The sequence below is a fragment of the Ranitomeya imitator genome, chromosome 4 (genome assembly GCF_032444005.1).
Source record: "Ranitomeya imitator isolate aRanImi1 chromosome 4, aRanImi1.pri, whole genome shotgun sequence".
NCBI lineage: Eukaryota > Metazoa > Chordata > Amphibia > Anura > Dendrobatidae > Ranitomeya > Ranitomeya imitator.
The window spans coordinates 152,572,474-152,595,401 of record NC_091285.1 but is presented as its reverse complement, the minus strand read 5'-3'; the positions used below and the strand labels follow the sequence as shown (position 1 = coordinate 152,595,401).

The 22,928-nt window shown below is 40.0% G+C and overlaps 1 protein-coding gene across 2 annotated transcripts in view; it reads right to left on the bottom strand.

Annotated features, from left to right (window-relative positions):
• ARHGAP26 (Rho GTPase activating protein 26) overlaps positions 1 to 22,928 on the bottom strand; it is a 590,718-nt gene that overhangs the window by 73,787 nt on the left and 494,003 nt on the right. For both annotated transcript variants that reach the window (XM_069764052.1, XM_069764053.1), the window contains exon 22: positions 4,522 to 4,626. In XM_069764052.1, coding sequence (XP_069620153.1) covers positions 4,522 to 4,626 — 105 coding nt within the window. The remainder of the gene's footprint in view (positions 1 to 4,521; positions 4,627 to 22,928) is intronic.

Below are 22,928 nucleotides of genomic sequence, written 5' to 3'. Positions count from 1 at the left end.
GACTACGTTACACCGCGTTATGCCGCGGTGTAACGTACTCCGTTAAACGGGATCACAACGCAGTGTGAACCCAGCCTTAGGGAGGAGGCAAATTCCCTGAAGATGAATGAAGATGACGCCTCTCTCATGATTTTTGAGACTACCCAATGGGGGTTAAGATACTCCGAAGGGAAGCACATAGAATTGAAAGTGAGTGATCCTGCGGTTGTGGGAGACCGCGAACCTGAGGAATCTCCTGTGATCCGGATGGATCAGAACATGATAATAGGCGTCCCTCAGGTCTATTGTGGTTATTACCCAGTTTTGCCCAATAAGTGGGATTGCCGTTCTGATTGACTCCATCTTGAATCTCCGGTATTTGATGAACTGGTTCAGGGGTTTTAACCCCTTCATGACCCAGCCTATTTTGACCTTAATGATCTGGCCATCTTTTGCAATTTTGACCAGTGTCCCTTTATGAGGTAATAACTCAAGAACGCTTCAACGGATCTTAGCGGTTCTGAGTTTTTTTCGTGACATATTGAGCTTCATGTTAGTGATAAATTTAAGTCAATAATTTTTACGTTTATTTGTGAAAAAAAAACGGAAATTTGGCAAAAATTTAGCAATTTTCAAATTTTGAATTTTTATTCAGTTAAACCAGAGAGTTATGTGACACAAAATAGTTAATAAATAACATTTCCCACATGTCTACTTTACATCAGCATAATTTTGGAAACAAAATTTTTTTTTGCTAGGAAGTTCTTAAGGGTTAAAATTTGACCAGCGATTTCTCATTTTTACAACAAAATTTACAAAACTTTTTTTTTTTAGGGACCACCTCACATTTGGAGTCACTTTGAAGGGTCTATATGGCTGAAAATACCCAAAAGTGACACCATTCTAAAAACTGCACCCCTCAAGGTGCTCAAAACCACATTCAAGAAGTTTATAAATCCTTCAGGTGCTTCACAGCAGCAGAAGTAATGTGGAAGGAAAAAATTAACATTTAACTTTTTAGTCACAAAAATGAAGTTTTAGCAACAATTTTTTTTTTATTTTCCCAAGGGTAAAAGGATAAACTGGACCCCGAAAGTTGTTGAACAATTTGTCCTGAGTACGCCGATACCCCATATGTGGGGGGGAATCACTCTTTGGGTGCACGACAGGGCTCGGAAGGGAAGGAGCGCCATTTTACTTTTTGAATGAAAAATTGGCTCCAATCTTTAGCGGACACCATGTCGCGTTTGGAGAGCCCCTGTGTGCCTAAAGATTGGAGCTCCCCCCACAAGTGACCGCATTTTGGAAACTAGACCCCCCAAGGAACTTATCTAGATGCACAGTGAGCACTTTCAACCCCCAGGTGCTTCACAAATTGATCCGTAAAAATGAAAAAGTACTTTTTTTCCACAAAAAAATTCTTTTAGCCTCATTTTTTTTTTCACATGAGTAACGGGATAAAATGGATCCTAAAATTTGTTGGGCAATTTCTCTTGAGTACACCGATATGTCATATGTGGGGGTAAACCACTGTTTGGGCACACGGCAAGGCTCGGAAGGGAAGGAGCGCCATTTGAGTTTTTGAATGAAAAATTAGCTCCAATTGTTAGCGGACACCATGTCGTGTTTGGAGAGCCCCTGTGTGCCTAAACATTTGAACTCCCCCACAAGTAACACCATTTTGGAAACTAGACTCCCCAAGGAACTCATCTAGATGTGTGATGAGCATTTTGAACCCCCAAGTGCTTCACAGAAGTTTATAACGCAGAGGCATGAAAATAAAAAATCATTATTCCTTCCTCAAAAATTATTATTTAGCCCACATTTTTTTAGTTTCACAAGGGTAACAGGAGAAATTGGACCGCAAAAGTTGTTGTCCAGTTTGTCCTGAGTACGCTCATACCCCATCTGTGGGGGTAAAGCAATATTTGGGCGCATGGCAGAGCTCGGAAGAGAAGTAGTGATGTTTTGGAATGCAGACTTTTATGGAATGGTATGCGGGCGTCACGTTGCGTTTGCAGAGCCCCTGATGTACCTAAACAGTAGAAACCCACCACAATTGACCACAATTAGAGCCCCCAAGGAACTTATCTAGATGTGTGGTGAGCACTTTGAACCCCCAAGTGCTTCACAAAAGTTTATAACGCAGAGGCATGAAAGATTCCCCTGAGGCATCGGCTAAGAACCCTGTTGCCTTTTGAAGAAGGGGTAGGGAGTCCAGGATTTCCTCTCTGGAAGTACCCTGGGAGAGATGGGCCTCTAATTTGCAAAGCTAGAGAACTAGGGCCCTAGAGACACAGGTAGATGCAATATTTGCTTTAAGCAAATTTGTTGAGGATTCCCAGGACTTCCTTGGTGGCTTTCTATTTTCCGATCCATTGCATCTTTTAATTGAGAGGAATCCTCAAATGGGAGAGACGTCTTTTTTGTAACTTTAGAGACCTGGACATCCACCCTGGGAACCTCCCAAATAGAATTGTCACCTTCTAGGGAAAAAAGGTTCTTAAAATCTGAAGGTACGCTAAGGCCCTTCTCCGGGGAAGCCTACTCTTGAAAAATAAGGTTCTGAACATTCTCATGAATAGGAAACCCTTTTTTTGCTTTTGGGTTTCAGACCCTCAAACATTTCATCCTGAACGGAATGTTTTTCCTCCACTTCCTCAACCTCCATGGTGCTTCTTACTATAGAAACAAGCTCATCCATATCCTCAGAAGAAAAATAATATTTTTTCCCGTCAGGTTTAGGGGTGGATGTAGAGCCCTCATTTTCCAAATTATTTTCTGCCTCTGAGGTACGAACCTCACCTGAGTCAGAATCAGATTCAACGTCTGCCATTTTCCTCTTTTTAGGGGGGGGGGGGGGGAGGAGAAATGCGACACCTGGGCCTGGGAAAAAGCTACCATGGAGGTTTGAACCTCCTGTGTAATCAGAGTTTTAATGCTCTCCAGGAGGGATGGCTGTTCAGCACGTAATATGTCATCCGTACAGGGTTGACACAGGGTCTTCTTGTATGCAGAGGGTAGCCGGGAGCCACAAACACCACACTTGCGGCTGGGTTTGTTCTTTGGGGCAGAGAACTTTTCTCCCTAAAAGAGAGAGGTGTACTAAATGACCCATACTAACACGTCCGAACAATGAAGGGACCAGCCCAGCTACTCCCGGTAGGAGGGTGAACGCTGGGATCTGCAGATGTAGCAGAGGGTTTGTCACCGTCCATGTTCAAATGGTCACAGTCACACAGGGACAGAGATACAGCATCTTACCTGGAGGCTCCTGACCAGGATATGAAGATATCGAGGACCAGCGTTAATCATGTGCTCCTCCTCCCCTTGGTCTGTAGGGAGGCCCATGACGACCCTATAGTGCAGGCGATTTCCACATAGAACGCAGGAGATGGAGTGCGTTCCAGCGTGGAGACCCAGGCCGAGAACCGGAAGTGCGCCGCTGACGTCACATCCAGCACGCGCGCACCCAGAACTCCACTACATGCCACAGGGAGGAGGATGCCGGGGAGCTAAGAGAGGACCCCGGCAGTACATCACTGCCCTGCTTTACCTCCTGTGGAGGTGAGGTGCGGCAGAAAGGAGGTCCAGAGTCCATAGCAGATGGAGACGGGAGCAGCCGCATGGAGGAGAGGTAACACTACCCGACCTCGGCTGCCCAGCAGGTAAGATCTTTTCCAGATGCTCTGTTCGCCGGCCACAGCGGCACCAGGAGGAACCTCGTCATGCCCCACTGGGGGACAGGAAAAACACTGGAGATAGCAGGAAGGGGAGGGTTATTTAACCTCTGTGTTTTCTGTCCCCCACTGGGGCGGGGAGACAACCTCCAAGGTGACTGTCGTGGAAGGTGACTAGAGAAAAAGCCTAAGCAGTTTTGAGTTGCGTAGTTTGTGCATTTTAGTCTATGGGGAAAATCTACAAATAAAACACATGTACTGCAACAGAAATGGACATGCTGCAAATTCCCAAAATGCACCACAGGTCAGTTTCCACAGCGTTTAAAAAAAAAAAAAAAAAGATGTGGGCATGAGATTTGCAAGAACTTACAGTTTGCAAGAACTGTATTCTGCTGTTTTTTTTAAACATGAGAATGAAAAAGCATAAAAAACGCACCAAATACTCATCATGAGAACTTTTCCTAATGGGTGCATCATGATGTGGCCAAACATTTTTAAATACACCTTCCCACCTACTTGTTTTCTCGAGCCACAGGATAGGGACCCATGCTATACAGCATTATATAAATCCAGATTCAAGGAGCTACTGGTATGAAGACTGCACAAAATGTTGTTAGATTTATCTAATAACCCCATAGTAAGATTACAGTCGATTCTTGCACATCCCCGAGAATGCCTCTTCTGGCCCTCCTAAATTTTGATAGAAGCCAGTCGATGTATGCAGGCTTACAGCAGAAGCATTAGTCATTATTGTGTACCAATTACAAAAGTGGACTTTTTTATTTTCATACATTAAGTATAAATAAGATAATTTCACCAAAGTAAATGTAGCAAAATTTAAGGCAGTATGGCAGTCACTGACCTGATAGGAGATGAATCATTAGAAGTTGATGATGTTGGCATTGGACTTGATGGTGCAGAGAACATAGGGCATGTAAGTGGCGATATTGGACTTGGATTTAGTGAGCTAGAAGGAAACAACAATCATACAATAAAATTAATACACGCAACAAAATAAAAACAAGATGCTTATCAGGTCGTCAGAATTTATTGAAAAGTTCTACCTTCTTAACCATTTTTTTAGTATTGGAATGCATCTAAAATGAAAAAAATGAAGCAATTCTGTGAAATAATTATTGTGTCGGATTGGAACAAGATACAAACTGTGTAGTCTAACCCTGCAGCCATATTGCAATATATAACCGATTTCTTGCTAACCTACCAAATAAGTTACTTACGTTACATGTAGGGCACAAATGGAAGACAGTATTAATGGTGGAATCAGACTACATAACCTTTGTTTGTAGTCTATTACCATGGAAACCAAGTTATATAAAGATGTAAAAATATAACAAAATGAGTTTTTTTTTATGAAAAATGTACTGTCGCACCTCGCTTTATTTTTTATTCAATCCAGCATAATGGGCGGTATATTTGCAGAGGCAATCATCTAACCCCCAGTAGGTATTGTGCACAGGTCCTATTCAAACTAATAGGACACATGTATGATATCTGCTGGGAATCGGACGGCTGTCCCAGAAATTATCCCACCAGGCAAGCAGCACTGTCTCTCAAAGCCCTATGTGAAATCAGACGAAAGGCAGAAGGGGGCTGCACAAACCTTTAAAGGGTATATGCACAAGGCATTTTTTAAAGAGTACCTATTGAATTTTTCCTGCAAAAGATCATTCAGGAAAATGCCCGCAGTGGCATTGACAACTTACAAGCAGAAGCCATGAGGAGAATGGTCAGGTCATTTTCTTTTAACCGCTTTGTGACTTTGGACACCTCAAACGTTTGAAAGATAAGACTAAGCATGGCACAGCAAGTAATTTTTATATTGCTATGCAGGTGTTCATTCTTTTCGGCATTTTACTAACACTTTTTCAAGCAGGTTCCAGGCGGAATCTACATGAAAAAAATATTGTCTTCACATACCCCAAGACTATTTGCAAGGGTGATTAATTTTTTTTTTTTTTTTTTCATTTTAGCTGCATTAGCGGCATTGCAAAAAAATGGTTGAAATGGCCAACATAGCATTAAAGACAGATAATCAAATAATACTGTATCAAGTGGTGTAAATTAACATATAACATACTTGCAATGCATACTGATACAAATAAAAGATGTTCTAGTAAGAATAAGGCAGCCACGAAGAACCCCAAGTACATATATACATTTTGATGTCACTACCAATATATATATTCTTTTTATTCCAGACATGACCTGGTATTCCAATTTACTAGACTTTTATTACTCATTTGTTGCACAGTGAGCAATTTTAAGCAGTAATATATTTGCAGATGCCGGAAAAGGGGAGAAGAAAGACAAACACTGCTTGGTTTCCTTATATAATGGGATTCCAAAGAAAGGAAACACAATTTGTCATGTAACTGAATTAGCCCTGCTAACATTTTCCAACCTTTAATATGTAACCACAAAAAATGTTTTAGAATAAGGTAGAATTTCTGCCACAATCCTTAAATTCACCATGCAAATAGTCTACTTTATGGTGGTCGTCTCAAACTCTAACATCTACAGCTTTATTCTAGATGTGACCACACATGCTAGTCTTTCTAATACACACACTAAAGTAGAAACAGAGAATGTAAGTCCACAAGGACAGGGTCCTCTCCCCTCTGTACCAGTCTGTCACTGTAAACCTGTTTACTGTAAATGATATCTATAACCCAATATGTAACCCCTTTCTCATGTACAGCACCATGGAATTAATGGTGCTATATAAATAAATAATAATAAACCGAAATGATTCAAGTAAAACGCAGAACAATTAAACAGTCAATAAAGATGTATTTTAGAAGAATTAATTAAATCGGTATACTTTTTGAGAAGCATGCATTTTTCCATATCTGTGCTAAGCAGTGATGTTCAGTATCTGAATGGTTAACGCTTAATGGCTTATGAATGACAACATCAATCTAAGCCCCATACTATGTCCTCGGTTGCCCTCTTATGAGAGACAAAAGTTGAGTTATACGGGCCATTCAAGGGTTGAACCACAAAAGACGGCCGGGATTTTAATGTATTGCATTTTCTGAAAACATTGAAAGGATATTGAAGAAAGCATCAATGCAAAACCATAATGGGATTTCTGCCAATGTAGATAGAAGGCCAATTACTCATGCTCCGTACCTAAACACAATTGGTCTATATCTGTCATACATAAATGATCACCGAGTAGCAGCAAACCCGGTTGGGACGCCGAACGCTAAAAAAAAACTACTTTTACTGCAGACAGTATGCATAATAAGTAAATGGCAGATTTCCAGCTTACACATGCCTGCTCATTAGCTGTGCAACTATTCCAAGCCCCCTTCTAATCTCTCTAGTTTGTAAAGCATTAGAAGCTCCAGATACTTATTTAGTCACTGTAATTCTCTTTCAGCATGTGCCATTTTACGGACATTCTTCAATTGTAAAATAAAAAGCTGAACGGATACGTAACGTAATTTTGGGGTTTGTATGCTACAAATGATATATGACATGATAATGAAAAATTCATAGAAGACAACTCGTTCAAAACCCCTTGGTTACAGCACAATCCACTTTCAGGACGAGATATAAACGCACAACACATCGCAGGATTATCGGGAACGAGCATTTCCTGATAACGGTGTATACATACTCTGTCACCTGACAAATGAGAAAAACACTTGTTCGTCAGGTGAAATGATCTTTTGGCTTGCCTAAGGATGGCCATGTACATTAGATGGATGTCGGCCAAATTATGCTTCGGCCGCTCGTTCAGTAGACAGCCATCTCAGACGATTCTCCAATAAACCGGAATGTTCATTTCGCTGAGCACTTCTGTATCCTCTATGAAAAAGCTGCCAACTGACAAGTTGGCTGGCGGATTTTCTCAGGGGGAAAAATGTGATCGGCCATCCGAAATGCACAATTGACATCTCTCCTGACCATCAGTCACACAGCACCCCTATACACAAGACTGTTGGCCAAGCCAGTCGATATTGGCGGGTTCAGTCGACAGTAGTCTGATGTTATAGGGCCTTAAAGGAGAATTGTTCTAGGCAGCACAGTGCACTGTGTACATAGGATCTGTGCTGCCAAGAGCAATGGCAGCCTATTGGCACTCAATCATTTACATTTAGTGTGCATCTGAAGTGCGGTCTATCTGTGAAACATGCGGCCGAACGAGGGTCATATAGAGCCGCTCATCGGCTGGTGTAAATGCATCTTTAAACAACTAACAAGGTGGCTGGGGATGATAAATATCGCCCTTTCACATGATCAGTGTTATGGGAATCATGGTAACAAAATTTTCTTGCTGGATATATTCTGTGCAAGAAACCAAAATCAAAGCAGATTGCAATTATAAAAGCACTCCCAATCTCACAGTGGAAATTAGCACCGACCTTTACATAGAAGATGATTCTTTACTGTTAGGGCAGTGAGAATCTGGAATTGCTTGCCTGAGGAGGTGGTGATGGCGAACTCAGTTGAGGGGTTCAAGAGAGGCCTGGATGTCTTCCTGGAGCAGAACAATATTGTATCATACAATTAGGTTCTGTAGAAGGACGTAGATCTGGGGATTTATTATGATGGAATATAGGCTGAACTGGATGGACAAATATCTTTTTTCGGCCTTACTAACTATGTTACTATGTTACATACAGTATAGGACGTAAAACATGGAGGGATGCTCCTTTGTAAGGCCATGTTCACACTAGGCATTTTTTATGCAAATTTTCAGCTGCGTTTTACAGTACCAGGAAGTCTATGAGATTTCAGAAATCTCATGCACGCAGTAAAACCTGATGCCTGCGTTTTTTCAGCTGAAAAAGTGACATGCTCTATTCTGCAAAAACCAAGCAAAGCTCCCTGGCTCGAGATCATAAGATGCGCCCTCTGCTGGTTGACCTCATATGAACTCGAGCCAGGGAGCTTTCTAGGAAAGTTCCCAGGATCTAGGAACAGCCAGCAGAGGGCGCCTCACCGCAAATGCAGGTAAATATAGGTCAATGACCTACTTTACCTACATTCTCCGGGGTTTTGCAGACATGAGCAACGTTGCATTAGCAAAGCTCGTGCCTGCAAAATATTTTAAGTTGGACTTTACAGATCTGCGGAAGGTAAGGATATTGTTTGTTTATTATGTTTTTTTTGTTACAGAACGAGGGTCTTCAGTGATTGGATTGGGCGTTCAATAAAATATTAAACAACCTTTGTTTTTATTTCATTAAAATAATTTTTTATAATGTGTTTGTGTATTTTTTTAACCCTTTACTAGTATTGGATTAATAATGGATAGGTGTCATAATTGACGCCTCTCCATTATTAATTTGGCTTAATGTCACCTTACAATAGCAAGGTGGCATTAACCCTTCATTACCCCATATCCCACCGCTACACGGGAATGGGAAGAGAGTGGCCAAGTGCCAGAATAGGCGCATCTTCCAGATGTGCCTATTCTGGGGTGGCTGGGGGCAGGTGTTTTTAGCCGGGGGGGGGGCAATAACCGTGGACCCTCTCCAGGCTAATAATATCTGTCCTCAGTCACTGGCTTTACCACTCTGGCGGAGAAAATTGTGCGGGAGCCCACGCCAATTTTTTCCGCCATTTAACCCCTTAATTTACTAGCTAGAACGGCCAAATTTTGCATATACACACTACTAACATTAGTAGTGTGGAATATGCAAAAAAATGGTGATATGAGATGGTTTACTGTATGTAAACCATGTCTCAAATCATGTCGGGTTTTAGGAAGGAGAAAGCAAAAGCCGGTAATTGAATTACCGGCTTTAAAGCTGTCTAGCGCTGGAAGAAATATTAATATATATATATATATATATATATATATGTCTCACTGACATATATATATATATATATATACCTATTCTATGTGTACACATTTATTCTACCTATTCTACTGGAAGCTGTCAGTGTGATTTTACTGTACACCGCAATGAATTACCGGCTTTTCTCGCTAACACCGCTGCGTATTTCTCGCAAGTCACACTGCTGGTCCGTGTGTGATCCGTATTTTTGGGGCTTCCATAGACTTTCATTGACGTTTTATTTGCGCAATACGGTGACAAACGCAGCATGCTGCGATTTTCTACGGCCGTAGAAAGCCGTATAATACTGATCAGTTTAATACGGCAGATAGGAGCAGGGGCATAGAGAATAATTGTGCCGTATGTTTTGCGAGTTTTACGGACGTAGTTTCTGCGCTCTTACGTCCGTAAAACTCGCAAGTGTGAAGCCGGCCTAACAGTGTGCTGCTGGGGTGGTACGGCCATGAATTCTGGAGTTTGGCATCCCATCTAGTGCCAAGCAGATATCAAACTGTGATGAGTGCCTGCAGTCAGTGTGCATAGTAGCATGGGTACCTGAGCTGCGTGTCTACGTGCCTGTGCTGATCGTGTGCACTCTGTGCTCTACAACTCCTGCAGCGGCAAGGCTGACAGCTATCTAATATGTGATGTTTGTTATCCTCACTTCTTCTACTGACTTTAGGAAAAAAAAGGAAAACAATGGTTACTTTTTTAACCCCTTACCATCCTGTAACGTAAATGTACATCACACGTTATGTACCAGTGTATGGATCGGGCTCAGGAGCGGAGCCTGCTCCACATCTGTAAGATGTTGATTTTAATTTTGCAATATTGGTTGGCTAGTACACTCCCAGGGATAAAAGAGATTAAAGCAGGACTAATGGCTGTCCTATATTTAGAAAAAAGAGAAGCAGAAAGGGATAAAGATAAGATGACGAAAAGATTTTTTAAAAAATGTTGAGTGTTCATAGAATCCTTATTGTCGACAGGGGAAATTCAAGAGATAATGAGGTCCTTTGTTAATTCAGATTGGTATTTGTTAGAAGATTTAAGTGGTAGTTTGGATAAATTAAAATTTGTCACATGATAAATGCATCAGTTGGTGTATGTTCTGGATTTGATTGTCGGATTCCAATCATTGAAGCTGGTTAGATGTGGACATTAGGGGATATGTTAATACTATTTGTGTTACAAAGATTAATGTTTGTTTTATTTCTATGTAATAATTTAAAGCAACATTTGCAATATGTATTGTACTTATTTGTTTAAAAAAAAAAAACAACCAATAAAAATGATGTTTTAAAAAAAAAGATGTTGACTGCTTTAAAGAGTCAGCATCTACCTCTAACAGCAGCGACACTAGCTTTCTCCAGTTACTAGTGTAACGTTTTATTCTGTGATCGGCGCGGCACGCCCTTTGGCATCACATCTTGCAGATGGTATGGCACAGCGGCAGGGCTGAAGACCCCATTGACTGTGATATTGTGACTATAAAGCCCAGGAACAAGCTGGGCTTCCTAGGATAGCACCATTTACAACAGAGTGCAATGCTGTCGTATTCACTATACAGAATATTTATTTGATATCTCTGTGAAAGGTCGATCTATTAAAATATCAATGCCATAAAGCAAAATAAATAAAAAGACGGAAAGCAATAAAAAGTGATCGAAATAATGCTTTACTTTAAAAGGGTACTAATAAAAATGTCAGCTATTTTGTGAAAAAAAAAGAGGGAGTCTTTCAGCCGAATAATGAAAATGTGATGGGTCGCATAATATAGCAACATACAACAAATTTATTTTTTAAATACGGTAAATTCCAGAGTTTATTTGAACCACTTAAATTATTGTTTTTTTCTTTGAAGTTCAGCATCATCAATTATACTGAAACACGTTGCCAGGTAATTTTTATTGCAAAATGAACTCAGTAAATACAAAACTCAAAACCAATGACATTTCACAGCACATTTTCTCACCCGTTTTCCACTAGATTATATGGTGAAATAAACAATGTCATTTGTGACTACAATTCATCCTGCAAAGAATAAACCTTAATATGGATGTCAAATGGAAAAATAAAAACCTGACAGTTCTTGGATAACTGAGAAAAGAACGAACAAGCAAAGACAGAAAATATGTCATGAAAGGCTTGAGCATGAATTGGGAGAAATCAATAATATAAACATTCATTATCCTCAATCAATGTGATCGCTACAATAAATATTAAATTATATTATCTACATCTGGCCCATATTACAAAAAGCTCTACAAATTAAATGCTGTCAGATGTGTATCTCAAAGGGGCCCTAATAACGTAACACCTAATACAGATGAATTGTCTGCACCCTCCACAAAATGTTACGAGAAGCGGCGCCGATACAGGAGGTAACTACTTTTTTCTTTATTTATTCAGCACATTGGTGGCATTCAAAAAGGGCTGCCCAATAATGGGACTACCCGTCTAAATAGAGAGGTGCAATCAAATGTTCTGCTACGTCTGTATAATAAGCGAAAAGCAAGACACAAAAAGGGAATTGTCGTGTTACTACATAAAAGTAGCAAACAAGGATGTGGTCACATTACATAACAAAATTCCTTGTTTCATCCCCAAAGGTCAGTCAACATGAAGTAAGAATACTTAACTACAATACTTCAGATTGGATTTCAGGCCACCATTACAGAATATATTATGGAGACACCATCAAAATATTATTAGATCTAGCAGTGTATAATTATAAAGAGCTGTATCCCATTAAAAGTATTTAATTCTCAACATCACGAGCTTTACTGCGGTCTAGAATTAGAAAAAATGCCCATGGTGTGCCCTAAAATGTAATTTTAAGAGACTCAAGACATTTTGGCCAAAATAATCTTCTAAAAAAAAGTCACCTTCATAGCAAATAATTCTAAATGAAAAGGTTTTATTTTTTAATAATTTGATTTTATCGTTTGTAAATATCATACACATGATGCTAATGTAATAATGAGTAGCCACAAAAGTCATTAGAAGTTGCGCTCATATCGTGTGCTCTGCGGTGCATCATTTTCAAGCGTGTACTTGAGGCGGACACTCAGCCATAGGAGACCGAGCATGTACTAGACGCAATGTGAAAGCACCCAAACCATTTCCAGCACATTACAAAGGCCGTGTGAGCTAATTGATTTTTCTGCTGCATACAAACTTCTCTCTCTCTCTACTGCCATCTCTAAACACTGAGGAGGGAGGCGAAGAGCAGAGCAACCGGATGAGTGAGTCCTTAGCCAAAAGCCTTTGCTGTCGCCTTTATATGTCAGATTTAGCAGAATAATCAACTTATGTGAGAGTTGCACAGATTCTACAGTAAAAAGTTGAATAATTTTACAATTAGGGATCAAATGAACAATAAAAGAACCAATGCAATCCCCACCAGGCTTTTCAAACCATATTTCGTCAGAAAAGCCGCAGCGTTTTCAAGTAAATTATAACTGTTTGAAATTGCGCAGCCTGACTAACTCATAATGGTTTGGCTCAGGCAGCATAAATCTAGTGATTAATACCCTTTAAATTATAAAACAAAGACAAAACAGGTCTAGCAACTAAACCAATTTGGAACAAGTGCTTGTACACTGATCAGCCATAACATTATTGACAGGTAATGTGAAGAACATTAAATATCTGATTACAATATCATTTGTCAAAGGATGAGATAGAACAGCCAGTAAGTGAATGAACATTCAGTTGTTGCTGGAAGCAGTAAAAAAAGTGCCAAAGTAAGAATTTGGGCAATATTCACAAGAGCCAAATTGTGTTGGCTAGACAATTGGGTCAGATCATTCCCAAAATGGCAAATATTTTCGAGCATTTTGGGTGTGCAGTATTTGCTTAACAAAAGTGTTCCAAGAAATAACAAGTAGTGAATCGGCGACAAAGTTATGGAAGCAAAAGGCTGTATGATGCAATGAGGAGTGAAGGCTAACTGGTGTGGTCTTCAGCCAGGGGCAAAGTGACATTTTGGTACCATGCTCGACACTAATTCAAGGTTAGTGTGGACAGCTTGCTTAAAGAGAACCTGTCAGCAAGATTTAGAAATGTAAAGGAAAGACATGGTCATATCGGGCCTTTGGTGAAGAAATCTGCTCCTTGGTTCTTGTATAGTCAGCATTTGAATTTTTTTTCTAATGGGATTCCTGTGAACAATGGTGGGAAAGTGGGTAGCATCTTCTCCTCCCGCTTCGGCCCCTTCGCCTACTTCGTTTTTTTCAATTAAAGTTTGATTTAACAGGTGGTCTTCCATGAAATGGCGCTGGAGGCGGTGCATATGCACATCGAGATCTTGGCTCAATGAACACAATTTCCCCCCAAAAAAATCTTATAGGAAACATTTTACAGAAAAGTAGGGGCTCTTATAGCTGTAATAGAAACCCACTACTTATTAACACCCATTGTTAGAGAATAAAATGTCCAACAATATAGGTCATTTGTCCTCACGCCGTTTGCTATGTAGTGTACATATAAAAACACAATTGCCTAATTCTTTAAGAGCAGCAATTATGAGGGGGCATTGTGGCGTTAGACACTCCTGATTCCCGAAGATGTGCACATCTGATTAGTGACATGCGTTTCGGTGCACCACACCAGAAATCTTACTACAGACCGGAACATAAGGAAGCAGCACCACAGTTCGCCGTGAAATAAAAAGAACTCAGGTGTCACACTCTCGTCCCGCCCCATCGCCACTCATTTTGGTGAAGCTGGGAGAAACTGGCATGAAAACACCAAGGTAAAAATTTTTTCAGTTTTTAAGCCACTTTTTGGGTGTAAAATCGGGCCTAAATCCGATCAGTAAAGGACCCTTACATACAACAAAAATGTGTACATGTGCATTGACATACTAATTGTAACCAAAATCTAATCTACTGGACTAGAAAAAGTTAAATAAAGAAGTTTATATTAAAAAGTGACAATCTTCATCTGCCGAAATAGCACTTCCATCACATTTGACAGAAAGTTAGAATGTGCAGCACTATTCTTGCCATCAAGACTTCAGACACCATGATGGAATAGTATTGAACCTGGTTGTAGTTTATTGGCGTTAGTCGGATGCTAGGAACCATGGCAACCAGGATAGTGTTGCGTTTTGCATTAAGAATGAAAGCCATTTGATGACTAGAAAAGGTTCAAGCTAAAAGCAGCCAGCACAGAAAGCTAGAAATACTACAAAGTTGTATCATTTTATTGTTTTTGCACACAAAAAGCCAATGTAATTTAGTTTGACTAGGAAGGGTTTGGTACATTTTCATTTTGCATGCTTTATAATTAAATAACCGCCATAGCCAAAAGTGCATTAAAACAGTAGCAATCCATGTACAAATCTTCACTAGGAGACTATTACCAGCATTGCCATTTCTAACAGAGAAATCCTTGAAAAGCTTTTAGTGCACATTATTGGGAATTTGAACACATGCTCAAAGTGTTTTGAATGCAGCAATTTCTGTGGAGTACTTGGTCTGAGAAGTGAAATGCTACCTAAGTGACTTCAACTCCTGGCTAACAAGAGCATTCTCAGAAAACTATACAGTTCTGGCTTTGCAGAACAGCTATCACCTTGAGTTTCGTGCGTGCAAGCTAAGCATTCGCTGATGTCACAAAATTACCTGAGGTGGCAAAACGTTCCTCAGAACCACTGAGCTGATGGAACATTAATCAGTTTGACATGTGTAGATTTTCCAAAAAAAATGTAATTTGAGATCCATTTTCTTTTACAATCCTAGCATAGCTATATGCTACATCAAAAGTACCGTAATTATATGGCTTAAACAGACACCACATAAAACTGTGAAATATACGGCGTGAAGGCTTAACAGTCAATGACAGATGATTTTCACTTCTTAATCCAGTGGAAGCATAGCTCTGCATTGTGCGCTCAACAGGAGCACAAATCTTAGACGATGAGTCACGTACATGTTCTATAAGTGTTTTTCACAGATAAAATATGATCGGTACATGTTCTATGGTGCTATTCACATATCCGAGGGATCCGCAAAAATTCAAGGAGACCTACCCATCTTCAATATGAGTCTTGGATCAAAATTACCCATACAAGTCTATGAGTCCATGAAAATCAAGTACATACAAGCACCCAAATGAGCACTCACTGGTGAAACTTGGATCCAAAACACTGATTAACAATGATCCGTGTTTTTACGTGTGAGAAAAACCATTGGTTTTACTGATGGATGGCTTCATCTTGAGTCCAGTCTGGTAAGAGCACAGAGCGTTTTCTATACTGGATACAGTTATATTCACTTCTCAGAAGCAGGTTTTCATGTACAGTTGTGGCCAAAAGTATTGACACCCCTGCAATTCTGTCAGATAATACTCAGTTTCTTCCTGAAAATGATTGCAAACACAAATTCTTTGGTATTATCTTCATTTAATTTGTCTTGAATGAAAAAACACAAAGGAGAATGAAGCAAAACATTGATCATTTCACACAAAAATCCAAAAATGGGCCAGACAAAAGTATTGGCACCCTCAGCCTAATACTTGGTTGCACAACCTTTAGCCAAAATAACTGCGACCAACCGCTTCCGGTAACCATCAATGAGTTTCTTACAATGCTCTGCTGGAATTTTAGACCATTCTTCTTTGGCAAACTGCTCCAGGTCCCTGATATTTGAAGGGTGCCTTCTCCAAACTGCCATTTTTAGATTTCTCCACAGGTGTTTTATGGGATTCAGGTCTGGACTCATTGCTGGCCACCTTAGAAGTCTCCAGTGCTTTCTCTCAAACCATAATCTAGTGCTTTTTGAAGTGTGTTTTGGGTCATTGTCCTGCTGGAAGACCCATGACCTCTGAGGGAGACCCAGCTTTCTCACACTGGGCCCTACATTATGCTGCAAAATTTGTTGGTAGTCTTCAGACTTCATAATGCCATGCACACGGTCAAGCAGTCCAGTGCCAGAGGCAGCAAAGCAACCCCAAAACATCAGGGAACCTCCGCCATGTTTGACTGTAGGGACCGTGTTCTTTTCTTTGAATGCCTCTTTTTTTCTCCTGTAAACTCTATGTTGATACCTTTGCCCAAAAAGCTCTACTTTTGTCTCATCTGACCAAAGAACATTCTTCCAAAACGTTTTAGGCTTTTTTAGGTAAGCTTTGGCAAACTCAAACCTGGCTTTTTTATGTTTTGGGGTAAGAAGTGGGGTCTTCCTGGGTCTCCTACCATACAGTCCCTTTTCATTCAGACGCCAATGGATAGTACGGGTTGACACTGTTGTACCCTTGGACTGCAGGGCAGCTTGAACTGGTTTGTATGTTAGTCGAGGTTCTTTATCCAACATCCGCACAATGTTGCGTTGAAATCTCTTGTCAATTTTTCTTTTCCGTCCACATCTAGGGAGGTTAGCCACAGTGCCATGGGCTTTAAACTTTTTGATGACACTGCGCACGGTAGACACAGGAACATTCAGGCCTTTGGAGATGGACTTGTAGCCTTGAGATTGCTCATGTTTCCTCACAATTTGGTTTCTCAAGTCCTCAGACAGTTCTTTGGTCTTTCTTTTCTCCATGCTCAATGTGGTACACACAAGGACACAGGACAGAGGTTGAGTCAACTTTAATCCATGTCAACTGGCTGCAAGTGTGATTTAGTTATTGCCAACACCTGTTAGGTGCCACAGGTAAGTTACAGGTGCTGTTAATTACACAAATTAGAGAAGCATCACATGATTTTTCGAACAGTGCCAATAATTTTGTCCACCCCCTTTTTTATGTTTGGTGTGGAATTATATCCAATTTGGCTTTAGGACAATTCTTTTTGTGTTTTTTCATTTAAGACAAATTAAATGAAGATAATACCAAATAATTTGTGTTTGCAATCATTTTCAGGAAGAAAATGAGTATTATCTGACAGAATTGCAGGGGTGTCAATACTTTCGGCCATGACTGTAGTATATTGCCCAGTTACGCAGTATATTGCCGAGCTACGTAGTATATTGCACAGCCCACGTAGCATATTGCCCAGTGACGTAATATATTGGCCAGTTATGTAGTATATTGCACAGCCACATAGTATATTGCCCAGTCACGTAGTATATTGCCCAGCCACGTAGTATATTGCCCAGTTACATAGTATATTGCCTAGTGACGTAGTATATTGCACAGCCACATAGTATATTGCCCAATCACGTAGAATATTGCCCAGTTACTTAGTATATTGCGCATCCACATAGTATATTGCCCAGTTACGTAGTATATTGCCCAGTGACATAGCATATTGCCCAGTGACATAGTATATTGCCCAGTGACATAGTATATTGCCTAGTGACGTAGCATATTGCACAGCCACGTAGTATATTGCCCAGCGATGTAGTATATTGCCCAGCGACGTAGTATATTGCCCAGTGACATAGTATATTGCCCAGTGACATAGTATATTGCCTAGTGACGTAGCATATTGCACAGCCACGTAGTATATTGCCCAGCGACGTAGTATATTGCCCAGTGCCGTAGTATATTGCCCAGTGCCGTAGTATATTGCCCAGTGCCGTAGTATATTGCCCAGTGCCGTAGTATATTGCCCAGTGCCGTAGTATATTGCCCAGTGACGTAGTATATTGCCCAGTGACGTAGTATATTGCCCAGTGACGTAGTATATTGCCCAGTGATGTAGTATATTGCCCAGTGACGTAGTATATTGCCCAGTGACTTAGTATATTGCCCAGTGACTTAGTATATTGCCCAGTGACGTAGTATATTGCCCAGTGACGTAGTATATTGCCCAGCCACGTAGTATATTGCCCAGCCATGTAGTATATTGCACAGCGAAGTAGTATACAGCACAGAGCCACATAGTATATTGGCCAGACACGTAGCATATTGCCCAGCTATGTAGTATATTGCCCAGCCAGGTTGGTCACAGGTGAAAAAATAAAAAATAAACATATACTCACCTTTCCGAGGGAGCCTTTGTAGTCCACGTCAGGTTCCGGTCCCAGGGATGGTATTAGCGCAGGAACTGTGAGGACGTTGCGGTCACATGACCGTGACGTCATGGCAGGTCTTTGTAGCGCAGGCGCGCAGGGCCTGTGAGGACGTCGCGGTCACATGTCCGTGACGTCATGGCAGGTCCTTGTCGTGCAGGGCCTGTGATGACGTTGCGGTCACATGACCGTGACGTCATGGCAGGTCCTTCTGCCACCGAAACCTGCAACGGAAGATGGCGGCCGGCGCGAGCTGCAACGGAGGGCGAGTATAGCAGGTTTTTTTTGTTTAAATTATTTTTAACATTACATTTTTTACTATTGATGCTGCATAGGCAGAGTAAATAGTAAAAAGTTGGGGACACACAAGGTTAATAGCGGTGGTAATGGAGTGCGTTACCCGCGGCATAACGCGGTCCGTTACCGCCGGCATTAACCCTGTGTTAGCGGTGACCGGAGGGGAGTATGATTGGTCGCGGCAGCTATGACAGGCAGCTGCAGGGAAACCAACCAAAAAGGGAAAGAATGTCCTAACCAATCCCTTTAACCCCTTTTCGACATCAGTCGTAATAATACGCCAATGTCGGACTTCCCCTATTTGGTGCCGACACAGGCACGGAGCATGCACCTTTCCATGCATATGACAGCTGATCTGTACAGCTGATATGTGCCTGCAACAGCCACGGGTAGAATCGCAGCTCAATTTCAGACAGCGGCATTCAACTTGTGCTTACTGGAAGAGCATCACTAATCCCACTCATCGATGACCCCGTCACATGATTGCGGATCACCAATGGGTTGGCATGACAACCAGAGGTCTCCAACAGACCTTGACAGCTCAGCGCACAAAAAATAAGCCCTCACCCAGCCCCAGATCACGAAAAATGGATAAGCTACAGGTCTTAGAAAATGACACCTTTTTTTTTTTTTTTTTTTTATTAACCGAACTTTGTATTTTTTTTTCACCACTTAAATAAAAAAGAACCTTGACATGTTTAGTGTTTATGAACTCATAATGACCAAGAAAATCATAATGGCAGGTCAGTTTTAGTATTTAGTGAACATGATAAACAAAAGCAAAAAACAACTGTGGAATTGCACTTTTTTTGCAATTTCACAGCACTTGGAATATTTTCTTGTTTTCCAGTACATGATGTTAAAACCAATGGAGTCATTCAAAAGTACAACTCATCCCACATAAAACAAGCCCTCACAAGGCCATATTGATGGAAAAATAAAAAAAGTTATGGCCCTGTGAAGAAGGGGAGCAAAAAAGAAAATACCTCTGGTCGTTAAGAAGACCTCTCACTAGGTCAAAAGTAACTACAGTAGTTTTTGTTCTCATTTCATTCCCACTGCTCTCCTGAGTACGCTTTTTTTTTTTTAAACTGCCACACAGTTCTGGAAATATGAGCAGTTTATATTTAGTTCAACTTTTTATTATCTTTACAAGTATGTGGCTCAAAGGGTAATAATGCAGAGCTGCCTAAAGTCACACCCCAGAGAATTCTGTGAGCAAAGCCCTCTTGGGTAAAGGTCATAAAAAGTAAAAAAGAAATTAAAAAAAAGCTCGTAACTCTGAAACCGTATGGTAGATCACGCCCCAGTCTCTTTGTACTTTCAAGAGTGCTGCATCCCTCTGTAAGACCTGTAACAGTTTTTAACTTTTCAGACTCAAATCTCTTTTCTGTCAATTTTGCTTGAGGAAACTAAGCTGCACACCTTGATAAAAGGATGTTGATATCCTTAGGTCACACCCACCCTCATTACATTAATACACGTCACCAGATCTGCTTCCTCCAATAAGCATTCAAGATAATATAAGTAGTGTATAATTCAGATGTTTCGTCAAACTCAATCTGACAGGTGCCCCGCCCCCTATCAAAGTGTATCAAAGTGTGTAACCCCTCCCCTCCCCTTGTTTGACGGGTGGACCCCTCCCCTCCCCTTGTCTGACGGCTGGTATCCAGCTGTCCCTCCTTGTTTGATTTCCCCTTTTGATATAGTTTAATATAGTTTAATTTGTTGTAGTTTTGATATTATTCCCGTATTTTGTGGAATAACACATGTTTATAATTATAGCCTAGTCGTGTATTTATTTTACACGTGGTTTATAACACCTTTTTCATTTGTTTTATAATAGATTTTATACGTATCCCCGAGTTTGATTCTGTAAGCTTTTGTTTTATTCACAGTGTATTCATATAGTGGAGAACTTAAAGCTGTTTATATGTGTCTCTACTGAACACTATGGTGAACATTAACTAAATGTTTATTTTCCCAAACAGAGAATCTGCTGTGGGTATTTGCAGTGTATTCATATAGTGGAGAACTTAAAGCTGTCTATTTGTTTTTGTAAATGGTGAACACTAACTAAATGGTGAACATTATCTAAATTAGGTTAACTGCGGTTCAGAGGTTCATAACACCTAGGTCAATTTATAGCACCTAGGTCAAGCAATTGTTGTTGTATTTGCGTACCCCATAAATGTTTATTCTCACAAACAGAAAAGTTATTGTGTCCTGAAGATGGCATCTGAGGTTATTTGTTTTTTTGTATTAGCTTTCTCAGAAAACAGCTGTGTTATCTGAGGGTCAGATATTTTTGTACAAACTCATGCTGTTTGGTGATCTTTGTGAAGCAGAACTTTGTTTTATAACACATTTGTACTTGTATTGTACCTGAATTGATATTTGCTTTCTCTTTTTTGTGTCCTGAAGATGGCATCTGCAAAGTTATTTGTTATCTACTGAGGCCATTGCAAGTTGTGTTTATTCACATTGTAGCAGGTTTTATCCTTGTGGCTGCCTTATATACACAGAAGAGATATGCACCAATGTCACAACACAAGTTATAATATGCCCCAATGTTACAACACAAGTAAGAAGCGTCGTGTTTTATACGAATAAAAGTCATTTAGGACTTATGTTATCATGTTTTTGCACTTTATTAATATGCTGACCACATAGGTCAGTGATTTTTGCACTTTATTAATATGCAGGCCACATAGGTCAGTGATTTTTGCACTTTATTAACATACAACACACAAGAAATAGACATTTAGAACTTATTTATGATTAATATGCGATTATTAGGCATTTAGGACTTATGTTATCATGTTTTTGCACTTTATTAATATGCTGACCACATAGGGCAGGGATTTTTGCACTTTATTAATATGCGGTCCACATAGGTCAGTGATTTTTGCACTTTATTAACATACAACACACAAGAAATAGACATTTAGAACTTATTTATGATTAATATGCGATTATTAGGCATTTAGGACTTATGTTATCATGTTTTTGCACTTTATTAATATGCGGTTATTAGTCATTTAGGACTTATGTTATCATGTTTTTGCACTTTATTAATATGCTGACCACATAGGTCAGGGATTTTTTGTACTTTATTAATATGCGGGCCACAAACACTTCTGCACCCACGGGCGCTTCTCAACCAACCATGCATCCGGTACTCATCAGTCACTGTGAAATAATGCAAAAATACATCTGTGCGCGGCTGTCGGCATCAACATTGTGCTATTATAAGTTTATGGTTCTGTAAAGAACACGCAACACATACAGAACTCACACACACACACACAAATACACACAGCACACAACACGCACACATTTCTCAAAATGCCATACACTTCAGAATATATTTGCAATTCACTACGCATGTAACACATATTTCTTCGCCCCACACGCATTTAACAGTCTTTCATATGTATCGCAGAAAGATTTTAGTTCCAACTGCGGGTCAGCGGCTTAAAGAAAAGTTATTGTGGCCTTGATTCTGGGGTAACACATGTTTATAAATATAGCCTAGTCGTGTATTTATTTTACACATGGTTTATAACACATTTCATTTGTTTTTGTTGTTTGATTGTCATGTAAGAAGCGTTGTGTTTTATACGAATATAAAAGTGACACATTCCCATATATTATTACAGCTTTCATTAATTCTACATTATTTTAGCACATATTAATTTTACACTATTAATTTTACAGGAGCCTGTGCTGCCTATAATTTGACTCCTTTTTATACAAAGACATCTAACATATACAGACTTTTAATATTTTTGTGTAAAATCGCGGTCAGACAGGCACAAACACACACACACACAAATACACACAGCACACAACACGCACACATTTCTCAAAATGCCATACACTTCAGAATATATTTGCAATGCACTACGCATGTAACACATATTTCTTCGCCCCACACGCATTTAACAGTCTTTCATATGTATCGCAGAAAGATTTTAGTTCCAACTGCGGGTCAGCGGCTTAAAGAAAAGTTATTGTGGCCTTGATTCTGGGGTAACACATGTTTATAAATATAGCCTAGTCGTGTATTTATTTTACACATGGTTTATAACACATTTCATTTGTTTTTGTTGTTTGATTGTCATGTAAGAAGCAATGTGTTTTATACGAATATAAAAGTGACACATTCCCATATATTATTACACCTTTCA